This window comes from Cupressus sempervirens, chromosome 2 (assembly GCF_028749045.1).
Source record: "Cupressus sempervirens isolate cs-2001-9-10 chromosome 2, ASM2874904v1, whole genome shotgun sequence".
Taxonomy (NCBI): Eukaryota; Viridiplantae; Streptophyta; class Pinopsida; order Cupressales; family Cupressaceae; genus Cupressus; species Cupressus sempervirens.
The window spans coordinates 47,242,228-47,258,576 of NC_143119.1; the positions used below are offsets into that span (position 1 = coordinate 47,242,228).

General features: G+C 38.0%; 1 protein-coding gene across 5 annotated transcripts in view; it reads left to right on the top strand.

Annotated features, from left to right (window-relative positions):
• Nucleotides 1-16,349, top strand: part of LOC149571000 (FAD/NAD(P)-binding oxidoreductase) — a 55,248-nt gene that overhangs the window by 31,926 nt on the left and 6,973 nt on the right. For all 5 annotated transcript variants that reach the window (XR_016359743.1, XR_016359742.1, XR_016359744.1 and 2 more), the window contains exon 5: nucleotides 9,093-9,172. Coding sequence is in view for 2 of the 5 variants with exons in the window: in XM_089812558.1 (XP_089668684.1) it covers nucleotides 9,093-9,155 (63 nt within the window). In the remaining 3 variants the exon portion in view is untranslated. The remainder of the gene's footprint in view (nucleotides 1-9,092; nucleotides 9,173-16,349) is intronic.

Below are 16,349 nucleotides of genomic sequence, written 5' to 3' on the forward strand. Positions count from 1 at the left end.
CTAAATTGGTGAGATATGTATTGATTCTTTCATACCATGCCCTGGGAGCCTGTTTAAGCCCATAGAGAGCTTTCTTGAGTCTGCAAACAAAGATTTTAGGATTACGAGTTTCAAATCCTTCAGGTTAACCAAATATACCTCTTATGTAATCTTTCCATTCGAAAATGTTGTTTTCACATCTATTTGATGTACTTTCCAATGTTTCCATCCCTTCGATGTCGCAATAGATAGGATTGCTCTTACAAAGGTGTATCTGGCAACTGGTTTCTTCATAAACAATTCCCTCCTTCTGAGAGAATCCTTGGGCTACGAATCTGGCTTTATATTTTTCAATGCTACCATTAGCAGCATGCTTGATCTTAAATATCCACTTAGAAGAGACAATAGATTTTCCCTCAGGCCTTGGAACAATTTCCCAAACATCATTCTTAATAATGGATTGGTATTCTTCTGTCATGGCATCCTTCCAAGTTGTATATTTGATAACATTTGAAACATTTGTTGGTTTTGATTTAGATAAGTCACTCATGTTTGCTGCATAGCTAGAAAATCTTTTGGGTCTTTTGCTCTCTAAAGGTTCCAGATGGTGCAATGAAGTCTTGTGCTTCCTCCACAGTCTTAATAGCCCAAAGTGGTCTTTTCTTAGGATTTTGAGTTTCCTCAAGATTAAGGTTTTGAATCAATTTCTTCAATGTTCTCCTTTTGAAACTTTGGATCATGATTTTCTTCATAACTAAGTATATGAGAGGGGTCTTTAGAACTTAGGGCTCTATTGAATGCACACTCTTTTTCAAAGATAACATTTCTACTAAGTTCAATGTTTTTCTGACCAGGTATGTAAATTCTATATGCTTTTGAGGTTTCACTATACTCAACAAAAATGCCTTTCCTTCCAGAAGGTTCTAACTTAGTTCTTTTTTCTTTTGGAACATGTATGTATACAGGGCACCCAAATATGCTAAGATGACTTATATTTGGTTTAACCTTAGAAAAGACTTCTTCAGGAGTTTTATCTCTAAGGTGGGGGTGAGGACTTCAGTTTTGAATATAGAAAATAGTACATGAGGCTTCTCCCCAAAGATATAATTCCAAGTTTTGATCAAGTATCATAGCTCTTGCTGCTTCTATAACTGTCCTATTCTTTCTTTCTGCTACCCCCAACCCATTTTGCTGAGGATTATAAGAAACAATATGCTCTCTCTTAATTCCTGCTTCTTTAGGGAAATCTTTAAACAAGTCTGAAGTATATTTCCCTCCATTATCAGACCTAAGAGTTTTAATTTTATGTCTTGATAGGTTTTCAGTTAAAGTTTATAATTCTTTAAATCTCTTAAGGATTTCTTCCGGTTCTTCACATTTTAAGAAGTAAATCCATGCTTTCCTAGAGAAATCATCTACAAAAAGTATATAGAACAAAAATCCTCTAAGAGAAGGAATAGATATAGGTCCATATAAATCTGAGTGGACTAGTTCTAAAACACTGCTAGATTTTCTAGTGCTCATTTGAAATGGACTTTTGGTGTTTTTACCTAGTGAACATCCTTTGCATATGCTAGAATGATCTTAATTTAATTTAGGTAAACCAATAACCTTCTTCTCCATAGTCGATAAGGCTTTGAAGTTTAGGTGCCCTAACCTTCTACACCACACTTCGTTTACATCAACAACTTCATGGATTAAGGCTTGAATAGGTTCTATATATAATTCATACAAGTATCCCTTTCTTTGGCTAATTAACTCTGATTTTTTAAATGAAGAGTTCTTAGATTGGGTCATTACTTTACTGTCCATGAATGAAACCTTATGTCCATCATCTTCAAGTGCTGTAACAAAGATTAGATTCCTTTTGATTTTGGTACATAGAGTACTCTTTTGAGATGAAGAGAAATTCTTGACTTTAGTTTCAAGGTGCAATTCCCAATTCCTTTGACAGAATGAGTGGAATTATCACCTATGGTAACTTCGTCATTAACTTCTTTTGATATTAAGTTTAGTACTTCTTTGTATCCTGTAATGTGTCGAGATGATCCACTATCAATTACCCATGCTTTGCTTGATACTTCATTTGATAATGCTCAATACAATACACATTTCTTAGGATCATAATTTTCCTCTTTCTTAGTAATGTTTGTACAATTTATTTGCTGCTTTGTATTCTCTGGGCAATTTTCTTTATGGTGTTCAAATTTCTCACATTTAAAGTGTTTTACTTTGGATAAATCTCTCTTAGGTTTGTCATTTCTTTGATGAGCCTTCTTCTTGAAGTGCTTTTTCTTACCTTTGTAAGAATTTGTGTTGAGAACATGAAGTTCTTCATCTTCAGTTTTCAATTTTCCTCCTTTCTTGAGTTGCCTAGATTCTTCTTGAAGGTAATCTCCTTTAAGTCTATTTTGTCTCTAGCACTTACTCCTTGTGAGAATATTTTCCATGAATCTGGTAATCCATCTATTGCCATTAATGTTAGTTCTTCATCATCAATTATGTACCCAATGCATGTAAGTTCATCTCTTAGACTAGCCACCCTTAGGAAGTATGAATTTATAGATTCTCCCTTATTTTTATATGATTTAGTTGCCTTTTTAGTAAAAGGGTTCTAGTTGCATTATTAACCTCATATGCATTTATTAATGCACCCATCACATTGAATGCCGTCTGATGTTTCATTAGCATAGGTGCTATTTCATTTTTAACTCCATCTAATACGATTTTCATGGCTTTCCTGTTTCCTTTGATCCAATTAGTTTTATAATTCCACAGATGTATTCTGTTCCAAGTCGCTAGGTCCTCTATCTGTCTGCCCAGTGATGGTGACACCCTGCCCAATTTTTTTCTGACAATGCTTCCACCCCTTCGGCATGCTCCTTGCAAGAATTTTCTCCATAATTAAATTATAAATTATATAATCATAACAGTTAACCTCTCATCCTAATTTCATGAATTCACGATTAACGATCAACTAACATGTCATCTGCACTTGAAATCATAACGACCAACTATCTTACCATCTCGCTAGATTATATCAAATTATACTGCCAACTAACTTCATGTGAACCTCAACGGCTATATTTCAAGCTAGGTCAAAAATTGGGATGTAACATCAAGAGCCATCATAATTTTGAATTTTCATGCAATGAAGTGGTCTTTTCCATCAAACTTGTCTTTGGGTTTGATTGCACTGGCCATTACAGGTAGAAGCATGTTGCTTAGATATGTTTTAAATCTGATTATCAATTTGCAGAGCCAAGGTTCGACTACCAGAGCTTTGATACCATGTAAGTTTTATGCAAATTCTGAATTTTATAGTTTTGGAAGTCTGCAATAAATTCTGGAGATTATATTTTATTTCTGCACTAAATAGCCAAGGAGTAGATTGCTAGAAAAGTAGACTTAAGATTGTAGTGCATGTATTCTATCCACAATTTTGCTCCCACTTATATATTACCCCAGAGTCTTGCCTTTTCAAATAGACACAGCCCCTTCTAGGTCGGCCCTCCATGAAACAAACTACTCCAAAAATCGACGCCCGTGCTCATTAACTAATAGTTAATACTTAGTTATCTACAGTAGTCAACAAAAGGCATATAAATATGCCTCACAAATTGCCGATCTGTTCTAAGGGAGATGTAATTATCATCAGACCATATATAAAGGAAATGACATGCATTTAGATCTGTCTGATCTGAAAAATCAGAACATTAATATGATTAAGTTATCAAGATTTAACAAATATTAATTCCAATAGAACCCAAAAAAGATGAGGCTTGTTTGTACTGACAATGAGCTCAAGCAGTGGGGTATGAGTGCGCAATAGCCTTTGAAGAACAATAGGCCAAGTTACAAGTAGGAATATTTGTGGCGTCCCTCAAGGGAGTTTGCGAAGCCCCGCAAGCAAAGTAAGTACTGAACTAGGTCAAAAATAGTACCAAGTCCAAAAGGATGAGCGTCAAACTCAGCCATAACAATACTATGAGGGGTAGGCTGACTACACTGGATTATCCACTTGAGGAGGAGAGTCTAGACCCGCTCCTCAGAGGCCTTGTCTGACTCAAGTAAGGACGACCACCGAACCATTGAACCACAAAGCATTTAGCCTAATCAGTGTGTCCAAAAGATTCATACTAGAGCACATGTCTTGGAAATGATGTTTGAAACATTGTCTCTCAACGACGATGTAATGGACACCCAGGAATGCCCAAAGCTGAACCAAGGCTGAAATTATATTAATGCTGAGAATGCTGCAATCAATTACAAAGAGATGTATTCCAAAGGCCAAACCCTAAGGGAATGACGTCTAGAATGTTACAACAGAGAATGAACATCCTCTATTGCCAAAAGAAGGGAGTGTGATTCACACATCCAAGCTCTTATCAAATGCAAGCCATAATCATACGATGATCAACAATGAGACTTTCAGCCCTATTTATCCTTTTCTTCATCCTTCTGGAAGGAACTAAACAATCAATTAATTGCAAGAGCTAGAAGCTTTCTCCTTCCAATAACTAATGCGTACCCTAGAAATTCCTCCTTGGCAATAATTAATTAAATCACGAGAGGCTTCCGTCCTTCCAATAATTAATACATACCCTAGAAGCTACTCCCTTGTAATTAATAATTAAATTAATTAAATACAAAGTCACCTTTAATTTTTAATTGAATGACTTTATAAGAAATTAATTTAATTTCTTCTTATCCTCCACTTAGACTTTGGAGAACGTGAAGGCCAAAAGATGGGATCATTACAAATCCGCCCTCCTTGAAATTGCTTGTCCCCAAGCAATTAAGTAACATAATGAACTCCAACCTCCACTTGGATCCCAATTGAAGTAATATGTGATATCCATATGGACATTAAACAAACTGCAAATGAACATCATTAAGACCAAGCACATGTCCTGCAAGTTAGCTCCCAAAACTTGTGCTGATGAAGTATAAGTTTGGATGTCACCAGAAGACAGCTCCATAGAAGATCTATGAAACCTCTTCCTCCCAACTGCTGCAACACAAAACTGAATCTTTGTAGATGGTGAAAACTGAGCCCAACTCCACTCAGGTGAATGATCAACATCAGCCTCAAACATCAGATTGTCATAAGACAATGTTGCATCCATGTTGAACATAGTACTATCCCAAGAGTGACCATTAACACTTTGTTGATCGATAGTATAATATGACTCTGTCACTATATTGCTCACCTCATTAGCAATAACAAGTGTACTATCATCAGAGCACACATCTACAACCGCATGCATACTGCCAAACTCCTCGTTGGATGGTTCAACTGACATAGAAGTGGCTGCTGATATGATAGTATCCTTGCATTCTTCTAATCCCACATCGATGGACTCCATATCACCAGCATCATAGCTAGGTGGCTCTATATGTGTCTCGACTCTCGATCCCACTTGAGGAAACAACTTCTTTCTGCACTGGAGCAACATATAGATTGTCAATATTGATGCCCATCTGTCTAGCCATAAGCTGCAACATCATATCCATTTGTCTGTCCATTCGCCTGTTATGCTCTTGTAATGTATTTAGTACCCTGAACATTACACTTTCTTGATCTGGATTGGTATACATTTTGTCAAACTCTTTTCCCTTTATCTCGCTATTCCAAATTCCCTATAAGAACCCCACAAGATGGTAGGATTAATAGCTCTGATACCACTGTAATGGACACCCAGGAATGCCCAAAGCTGAACCAAGGCTGAAATTATATTAATGCTGAGAATGTTGCAATCAATTACAAAGAGATGTATTCCAAAGGCCAAACCCAAAGGGAATGACGTCTAGAATGTTATAACAGAGAGTGAACGTCCTCTATTGCCAAAAGAACGGAGTGTGATTCACACATCCAAGCTCTTATCAAATGCAAGTCATAATCATCTGATGATCAACAATGAGACTTTCAGCCCTATTTATCCTTTCCTTCATCCTTCTGGAAGGAACTAAAACATTAATTAATTGCAAGAGCTAGAAGCTTCCTCCTTCCAATAATTAATGCGTACTCTAGAAATTCCTCCCTGGCAATAATTAATTAAATCACGAGAGGCTTCCGTCCTTCCAATAATTAATACATACCCTAGAAGCTACTCCCTTGTAATTAATAATTAAATTAATTAAATACAAAGTCACCTTTAATTTTTAATTGAATGACTTTATAAGAACTTAATTTAATTTCTTCTTAACCTCCACTTAGACTTTGGAGAACGTGAAGGCCAAAAGATGGGATCATTACAGACGACCATAGAACCATAGCCGTTGTTGATGCAAGGCTGAACCGCGTCTCAAGCTGAAGCAAGGATTTGAGAACCTAACCCCCAAATAAGTGTATGAGGAAGCAATCTCAATCACCTTGCCTTGGAATAGGATGTAGAGGTGAGAGCTCTTAAGGCAATTAAAGACCATCACCTTGGTCTTGCTCAGGGTCATTGTCAACTGTCGAAGATTGCAGAAAGAGGCAAGGCCATCAAGGAGTATCGGAAGCCCTTCTAGAGAAGAGTCCATGAGGACCACATCAAAGAAGAAACTAAAAGCAGAATAAGAAAGTTGAAGAAAAAAGACAAAACAAAAAGGAAGTTGAAGAAAACCTATGTGGATAAGGACAGTGAAGAGAACAAATTGAATGTATGGAACGAGAAATCAAACTAGTTGAAACACTGTAGCGGGCCTGCACGACTTAAAGATGACCTAGGTGCTGCTGCTGTTCCTGTTAGTTTTGTTTGTGTATAGTATTTTGATATCGTTTATCTGCTCAAGTATTTTGTTGTTTTTTAACCTGTTGGGTGTGTGACCCTTTTCGCACCCTTATTTCATCAAAAAATATTGTCACTATTTTTGTTAATTTTGCTGCGTCTGGTTTTGATTATGTATAATATTTTCTGCATCAACGTTCGGATCACACACTTTGTGATCCATCATCAGGATGGCAGAAAGCTCATGGAAATGAAAGTTGGACAGTTGCAGATTTATGGAGACTTTAAAGAGTTTAAAGGAGGAGGGAGGGTTGTCACAAGGATCAAGATCAAACTACATAGAAATTGAAGAAGAAGAAAATGAAGGAAGAGGGAAGAATGATCAAGGAAGTAAAAAGAATTACTAACAAGCATGAAATAGGTTAGGCTTCATATGCTAAAACTAAATAGTGAACCGTTTGCAACACTTTAAGAGGACTTCCTAAAGAGAAATAAAGGACAAAAAAATAATTTAATACATGCAAAAGGTTGGAAATTAATTAAATAAATACAAGCACAAGGAGAAAGCAAAGAGAATGCCAAAGCACAGGAAATGAAACAAAACTGAGTAAGAAATAAAGCAATTCAACGAAAAATATAAAGAAACAACGGAAATCCAAAAAATAAACTGATACTTCTACTACTAAGAAGGAAAGAAGACAGACAAAACTAACACAATGAGAAGAAAATAAGTTACTACATACAAAAAGAAAAATAATGACTAGAAAGCAAACCACTTAACCAAAAGAAACCAAAAAAATTAATATATTATTCAATGCTATATTATTGTTGAACTAGTGTTTGCATTAGAACAATATATTAAGACAACCTATATAAAGAATGTGGATATTAAGGAAAGCAAAAAATTGAAAAGCAATCTATAACTTAAAGAAAATTAAAAACTAAAACAAAAGAACTACCGCTAACTAGGATTCAAAGACTGATTGAAAAATGTAACCAAAATTGCTTAAAAACTCGAAACATAAAACTAAAATTAAAATCAATCAACGATCATTGTGGGTCCAAGAGAACATGAGAGTTTATGACATCTTTATCAAACTGAGATCATGAGTTTTGTTCTCTGTCCAGGAACCTGGACAAATCTGTTAGTACTTTGGATTGATATTTCTTCTTTAAAACATTTCCTAGCAGGGTGTGGAATTAATTGTTGGCTAAAAGCTCTAGTTGCAAATGTCACAGTAATAATGTACAGGCTTTGAAATTAACATTGCTTAACATTATTATGACAATTTTACTAGACAATATCCTGAGCATATCTATGCTTTACTAAGCATTATAATCTATCTAACAGGAATCTTGTATATAAGCCAAATGACCTATTGGTTTTTGGGATAAAATTTATAGCAGCAAGTTCTCAAAAGGAAGAAGTCAGTAAGAAGTCAGTATCTTCATGATTTTATTTGATTGAATTTCCAATAACAATGTAACATGGGGATGGCATTATTATAGAAATTGAGGCAGACATTGATGTGGAGAGGTTGATACAGAATGAGCATCTTTGGCACCTGTATAATTTTGCATTGCATATGTCTTGACATTTCACTACAGCAGCATACAGCTCATAGCTCCATTCACAAGTTGTGATAAATACTCTGCTTAGATTTTGCATTAATATATAGCATTACATTTATATTATCAACTCTATGTTCTTGCTTACAGAATGAGGATGTTTTGTTCTCTTTCCATGGACTGCAGCTGTTCTTCTGTTTTTCTTTGGTTTATAACACACGCTAGTTCCAGGTATTAGAGTGTTTTCCACATAACTTCCTTAGGTTTGAACCAATCAACTATGCACAATCACAAGTGATTTGCCCAATGACCATAATCTGACATTGATATGGGAGGGAAGTTGATATTGCCTCCTCAAGGCATGTACTCATTTGGAGGAGGGCAAGATGTCTGATATTTTATAAATTTCCTACAAGTCATCATGGCTAGTGGTCAGCATTGTATGTAGTCATCAATAACTTGTAATTGTTTAATTGTAGTTGTCATCTTGGTTAGATCCATGCAAGAAAAAAAATACTTGGTAATAACTTTGCTCACTGATGGCTTTCAGATCAGTGAAGTTCTTTAATAGTTGAGCCTTCCATTCACTACCAATGTTTCTCAACATTAGTAAATATGTTCAAGAAGTGATGCTTGCGAAATATTAACTATTTTAAAATGTGGATGCTTCCACAACAGTTATGGCCCCACTTGATGATGCCATCAGTGATACAAAATATGATAGCTCAATTCATCAAACTGGGAACTGAAGTACTTAAAAATTGGGTGCATTAAGTGATTAGAATCTGCAGTATTTCTGACACAGTTATTGATGTTTCCTCACTGCAGGATGTTACATCTCTTCTGGTAGCTGAGGGTGTCCCAATGGAAAAGATCCTCATGAATTTTTAACAATTTCCTTGGCATTGGTATTGATATTTCTCATACATTTTATGTTGCCTCTGTTGTTATTTCTTTCAATTACTCTTATGGGTTTATTTGCCGATTAATAGTTTTATGGTTTATTGACACTGATTAATATTATAAATATTGCATCATTTGTAGCCTAAAATATCTCTAAATAATTGTCTGGCTGCTTGCCAGTTGTAGCTATGCCTTTAAAATGAAAGTTCACTAATTATTTTTATAAACTAGCAACATTAAGAAATTTGACGAGAAATTGCAGCTGAAATTTTGTAAACAGACAACTGCAGTTTTCAAACAACTTCAATTATTTCTGATTTTCCCTTTTCCACAACTTTATGCATCAGAACTAGTGAGGCAGGTAGTAATATAAGATAATACATTACTATTGCTGATTGTTCAGGGGGCATGCCTGGATCCAGGTCTAGTATGTCAGGGGATTTGGCCAGGGTGCCGTCAGATGCCTGTGGGCTTGTCTCACTTGAACTTGTGATAATCTAAGTTTCTAACTAATGATTCACCTAAATATTATATATTATCAGAGAAATTAAAATTACTTCACCAATAATTATCATGTTTATTATTTACTTTAGGAATATATTACCAATATTTAGTTTTCACTATTGATTTAAAATATAATATAATTATCCTCATAATTTCCATGAGATCTAGTATGTCAGGGGATTTGGCCAGGGTGCCATCAGATGCCTGTGGGCTTGTCTCACTTGAACTTGTGATAATCTAACTAATGATTCACCTAAATATTATATATTATCAGAGAAATTAAAATTACTTCACCAATAATTATCATGATTATTAGTTACTTTAGGAATATATTACCAATATTTAGTTTTCACTATTGATTTAAAATATAATGTAATTATCCTCATAATTTCCATGAGATAAAACATGTTCAATTTTGTTTTGTAAAATGTATTTTCTGAGAGTACTGCATGGCTGCCTTGTTTAAAGCCTTCATAAAATATCATTTGGAAGCTTGAAAATGGGTGACAAACGCTGCTTCTTATTGTTTCTTTTCACACTACTCATGCAAGCTCTGTTGCCATAGAGATCTGCTCAACTTAGCTGCAGCCTATTAATAGTTAACAGTGGCACCACCTTATCTAATTCTAGCAAACTCCTTTCTTGACTGTAAATCTTTTTTCTTTCATAATATTTGAAGAATGGATGAATCAAAGCATGAATATGAAGAGTGATATTAGCACATTTCTTATTCAATGGTCACTTTGTGTTTTAGTTAGTTTCTATTTGTAGCTTAAGTTCATGATCATTACATTTAGAAACTTCATTCTTGTGATAACTTGAGTGGAGCTTTCATCTCCATTGTTAATACGTCAAGTAATTACCCTTTCATGGTATTAGAGCTGGATTTTTTAATTTTTTTTGCAAATGTTTCACAAAAGTTCATGTTAATCCTAAATGATTTTTTCAAATCTTTAAGTTGTTTTGTTTGAAATAAAAAATCATAGGTTAATTCACTTTGCAAGAATCAAGGGTTTACTAGCAAAATTGCGAGCTCATGTTTTTCATCTTTTGCAAAGCTCATGTTTGCATTTGAGTGCCATATTTGCAGAAGTCACTTCTCTCATCTCAAATTTTTCTTTGTCCACCTTCCAAAGGATTGTCTTCCCATTTTCACTACATGCAAAGGGTTTCCTTACCTGAGTGTTTGCAGATCGCAAATTATATGCAAGATTTTTTTGTTCGATGGTGGTGAATGGGTTATATCTGAATGGGTCTTGGGATTCATGCTAGCAATTTTTTCAAATATATGCCTAGAGTTCCGTGCAGCTATTTTGTCATCGGTAAACATTGTATAGCCGACAGGGTGTGTGTCAGGATGTATGTCGTCGGTATCAGGAAGGTTTGTGTCAGGATGTATGTCATCGGTATCAGGAAGGTTTTGTTAGGATGTATGTCGTTGGTATCGGGTATTGGGAAGGTTCTCGTCGGTATCGGGAAGGTTCTCATTGGTATCAGGAAGGTTCTCGTCGGTATTGGGAAGGTTGTATCGGGAAGGTTCTTGTCGGTATCGGGAAGGTTCTTATTATGTAGCCGACATGTTGTACGTGGCCGATGGACACCTTTGGGAAGGTTCTTCCAGATGTATGTATACCCCCTCCGGTTAATCATTGTAATCATCATAAGCATAATGTAATATCTTTGGTGTATGCGAATAATATAAGAAGTTCTGCTATTTTGATCAATTGTTTGTATGCATTGATTTCTTTACCCAATACGGTAAACATTTGGTGCTGTTGCCCGATGGACTTGGAAAGGTAGGAGAATGACGACTAATGCTGAATTAGCTGACAAGAGTAAGAACACGCTGAAGGAAAAGGACGAAATATGCACAGCACAAGGAAATCTAATTTTGGCACAGCAAGTTGAACGGAGGAGGTTCCAGAAGATTGTCGATGGACATAGAAGCGCAAAGGAATTGTTGGAGGAGACTCGCCAGCAGGTGGAGTTGGTGGAAGAAGCAAGGGAGGAGTTTTTGAATTTGTATTTGCCGAGGGAGGAGAATCTAGACGGAAGAGAATCAACTCGCACGACTCAGAGTGTTAAGGGAGCAGGAGCATGGAGTGAACTCTTCGTCCGCGATACACTTCCAGAACGGACAGATTCGCTTAACAAAGACCCTTCTTCACCAAAAAGCACAGCTGCTAGAGTACAAAGCGTTGGTGACGGGATACAAAGCATTGGTATCGGGATAGAAAGCGTTGGTGTTGGGATACAAAGTGTTGGTGCTAGAGTACAAAGTGTTGGCGTCGGGATACAAAGCGTTGGTGCCGGAATACAGAACGCCGGTGTTGCAGTACCAAACAACACCCCTACACAACATCCAGTAATAATGGCAGGACCAAAGGAGAAGTTGCCTAAATTTGATGGTGTGATGGAGTAGCCGATCTGATCCGACATTGTAAAACATGCGAAATGATTTGGAGGGCAAATGACATAACGAATACAAACAAATGGGTCTGGCAGTTTTCGGCCACCCTACGGGGTGTTGTGATTGATTGGTTCGCCGATGCAGATCCCCAGAAATTAACCACTTGAGACAACCTTAAGGAGTTTACTACCGAATTTCAACTGCTTCGCGACAACAACGAAATCGTAGTGGAGATATACAACACAAAACAGGGAAAGAATGAAACAGTTCGAGTCTATGCCAAGAAGTTGAAGGACTTGATCAATAAAATGGAGAATAAGTTGGCTGATGGGTTGTAGAAAAGATGGTTCATTGAAGGCTTACACTCGAAGTTGCAAAAGAAGATGAAGATCGTGCCGCCATTGTCATACACTAAAGCGCACAACTGGGCAATGAACTTGGAAAGTGAGCAGAAGACAAAGAAGAAGAGTAGTTCGTCTGATTCAGATGACGACGCATCTTCAGAAGAGGAGAGCAGTGATGACGAAAAGGACAGCAAGAAGGTCCGCATCCTCTAAAAGGATATGATTTGGATGATGAAAGAATTCAAGAACATGCAGAAGGAGACCAAGGGAAATGAGCTATGGTGTATCGAATGCAAGAAAGAAGGCCATACAAAGGGATCCTGTTTGAAGGACCAATTTTGCGAGATTTGCCAAATCATGGGACATTCCACAAAGGAATGCTCGTTCAATCTGAAAACACGAGGTCCTCAGTGAGTGTTCCTGACACAGGAGGCTTCCGCGTTAGGAGGGAGCGAGAACACCAGTACGGAAGGTGCCACGTTGGGAGGATACAAAAATAATCGGTGAGGTCAAAACAACGATGACAGCAACAACAATAATGGCAGCAGGAGTCGAATCCAGAACGATGCAAACGACCGGCCCATAGTTCAATGCCGCACATGTAATTTGTGGGGCCACTTTGCCTGTGATTGTACAATGGCAAACACACCGAAATTATTATGTAGGTGGTGCGGACCTAACAATCATGAAGATGCATGCTAAGTGCCCAAAGTCGAGAGTTAATTTGATCACCATCAAGACGGACGAAGAGGAGGTTTTGGCCATCACACGGAAGCAAGCGAAAGTGTACCCCGACTTGATGGAAGAAAAGAAGAGACTGGAGGAAGCGCGGGTAGATATTCAGAAGGCAACGCAGGCAGAGAAAGCACACCTGAAGGACACTATTGATACCTCTGCATGAAATTGCGCAGAACAGAACATTGTATGAAAAATATTACAAACCGAGGTACCCATCAAAATAAATGATCTGTTGCTCACTATGCCTCAACTCCGTACGACACTCATGAACATTGCTCCAACTGCTAAGCTGCTAGCAAAACAAGGGAGAAAGAAGGTGGCGCAAGTGCAGAAGATCCGATGCTGTTAGCCCTATCATCTGGACGGCATTCGACAGTTGTTGAAATGGGAATTCTCGGGACTGCGTTGACAGACACGGTTGTGGACGAAGGATCCGGTGTCAATTTGTTACCAGAGGATACTTGGAAAAGATTGGGACAGCCAACATTGTGGCCACCTACATTCCAGCTGCTAATGGCCGACCAACACGGAATCAAACCATTGGGAGTCCTGATAGCACAACCAGTAACGATTGGAACATAGCCATTCCTGCTTGATTTCGTCGTGATCTCGTTGAAGAGGAAAGGGTACGATGCTGTTTTGGGCTGGGGGTGGCTGATACAAGCCAAAGTTAAACACGACTGGAAGAACACTCTATCGCTTGAAAGCAAAGGGCGGAAATACATCATTGCTTTACACACCCAAATGGTCGAGGAAGAAGCCTTGTCATCAAATTCCAAAGAAGAAGAGGATGAAGGGAGGTAGTGTATGGAACCAGATTAGGAGGGAGTCCTTTGGTTGGAAGGAGACGACGATTTGGATTCAGTGAACGGTCTTTACCACTGGCAGATAGAGGACTATGAACTGTTTCAAAGTTGCAACGTATTGACAATTGAGGAAGGGCGTAGCGCAGATGAATTCCCAAAAGAATTCACTGAGATAAAGGAAGGAGACGGGCCACTGGATGTGACACTTGCCCGTGCATTCATTGAGGGGGAGCCCATCAATTACAATGAAGCCACACTGCAAACAATGAATTTGGGCATACCAGAAGCAGAACCTTAGGTGCCAATAGTGGAACGGATGAGCTTAGCAAGTCGGGGGAGTGAGTACCTGAGGCGATGACTACTTGCCCCAGTTGCCAGAGGTCCCTCCATCTTGTCTCCCATGAGAGAGGACCTCCAGTTGGAGGCTATTTGGTCAAACAACGAGGTAGTCGAGGTACCAGCATCACCGGGGGTAGAGGATCAAAGTGCAGCAGCAACAGAGGAAGTAGATGGAGGGGTGCAGGTGACAGGACCTCTACCACTAGCCAAGGAGAAGGATAAGGACGTTCGTTCATGCCTTGCTGACATCATAGAGCGAAGCAAGTCCTTGGCGGAGTTGGTGCTCAGAGAGAAGACGGGCAGAGGCTGGGCAGGAAACTCAGGAGAACGCTGAGAAGGCTCGGGAGGAGATGGCCGACCAACTTGCCACCAAGCAGATTGCTTGAGAAGCAGAGCGGACAGCCCTGTTAGCAGGAAAGTGCACGAGGGAAGCAACAGGCAGAACAACAATTTGCAGTAGCCGAACAACGATTGGCAGTAGCACTACAGGAGAAGGACTCCGCAAAGAGGGCTCATGATCAGAAAGAAGCCGAGTGCCAGGAGGTAGCATTGATGCTGAAAGAAGTTGTGGAGGAGAACTCTCAGATCAGAGCTGATTTGAAGGTCTGGACAGAACAAGTGTATCAGCTTTGACGTAGCCGGTCTTCACAGTCTGAGACACAGCCTTCTAGTTCATGATGTCTATGTCTATGCTATTTTTATGAATAAATGTAATTTAGTTGTTTTGAGTTTTGTTGTCGGTATTAGGAAGGTTCTCATTGGTATCGGGAAGGTTCTCGTCGGTATTGGGAAGGTTGTACCAGGAAGGTTCTCGTTGGTATGGAGAAGGTTCTTATTATGTAGCCGACATGTTGTATGTGGCCAACGAACACCTTCGGGAAGGTTCTTCGGGATGTATGTATACCCCTTCCGGGTAATCATTGTAATCATCATAAGCATAATGTAATATCTTTGGTGTATGCGAATAATATAAGAAGTTCTGCTATTCTGATCCATTGTCTATATGCATTGATTTCTTTACCCAGTACGGTAAACATGTTTTACCTCTTTTTTGTGCATCTTAAAGTTGGAGGGATGGTGTATTTGATGAATGTCATGTTGGAGAGCAACTGAAAGTTCAATGGCTGTAATTATAAGAAATGGAAACATCAAATCCTTACAATATTTGAGGATCGGTGCCTTGATCAAATTGTTCAAGGTGCCATGTCTTGACCCAGGATGACAAGAAAAGATTAGGACAAGTATGAAGAGTGCAATCGTGAAGTAGTGATGCTCATCAAATTATCGGTTGTTGATGATTAGCTGCCTCAAGTGCTCTTTGACAAGGCGAGTTAAAAGATCTAGACTCATTCAAAGAATCTCCTTGAAACCTCAAATAAAGCAGTGCGTTCTTCATGAAGAACTTGTTTTTGGTAATGATGGACGAGAAGATGTTTCTGCAAGAGTATCTTAAATACTTTGTGTATATATATGAGATATATACTTAATTCATTTAATGTATACACATATTGGATACTTGAGATACACACACACACACGTATGTTATTATCGTACACTTAAACATGACGATAAGCAAATGTTATTGATAACTAATGCAAGTTAAAGAGACATGTCTTTATGAAGACATGCCTCTTAAAGCCATATACATATGCTTTGAGAAGGTAACTTGAAACACACATAAAAATCTACAAGTGTTATTACAAGTTACAGCATATCCAAAGCATGGGATCTTTAGCACATCCACAAGTTATAAACTCAGAATCAACTGGTTTTCTTATTATCCCTTACCTTATTGCAGTTGCATGAGACATACTTGCAATTTCCTAGAGCTGAAGTAAAACCACTAGCAAATTATCATTTTCTCTCATTAGAGCCTACAAATAGTTTCTCGACTTCTCCATTTTCTCAGTTATTAGAGAGTATGTCTTCATGCCTTCTTGGATAAAAGATATCGCAATAATTGCTAGTTTTTTCACCCATTTATCCGTTGCTAAAGTAACACTCTGAGCTTGTTTTATCCGTTGCTAAAGTAACATGGATT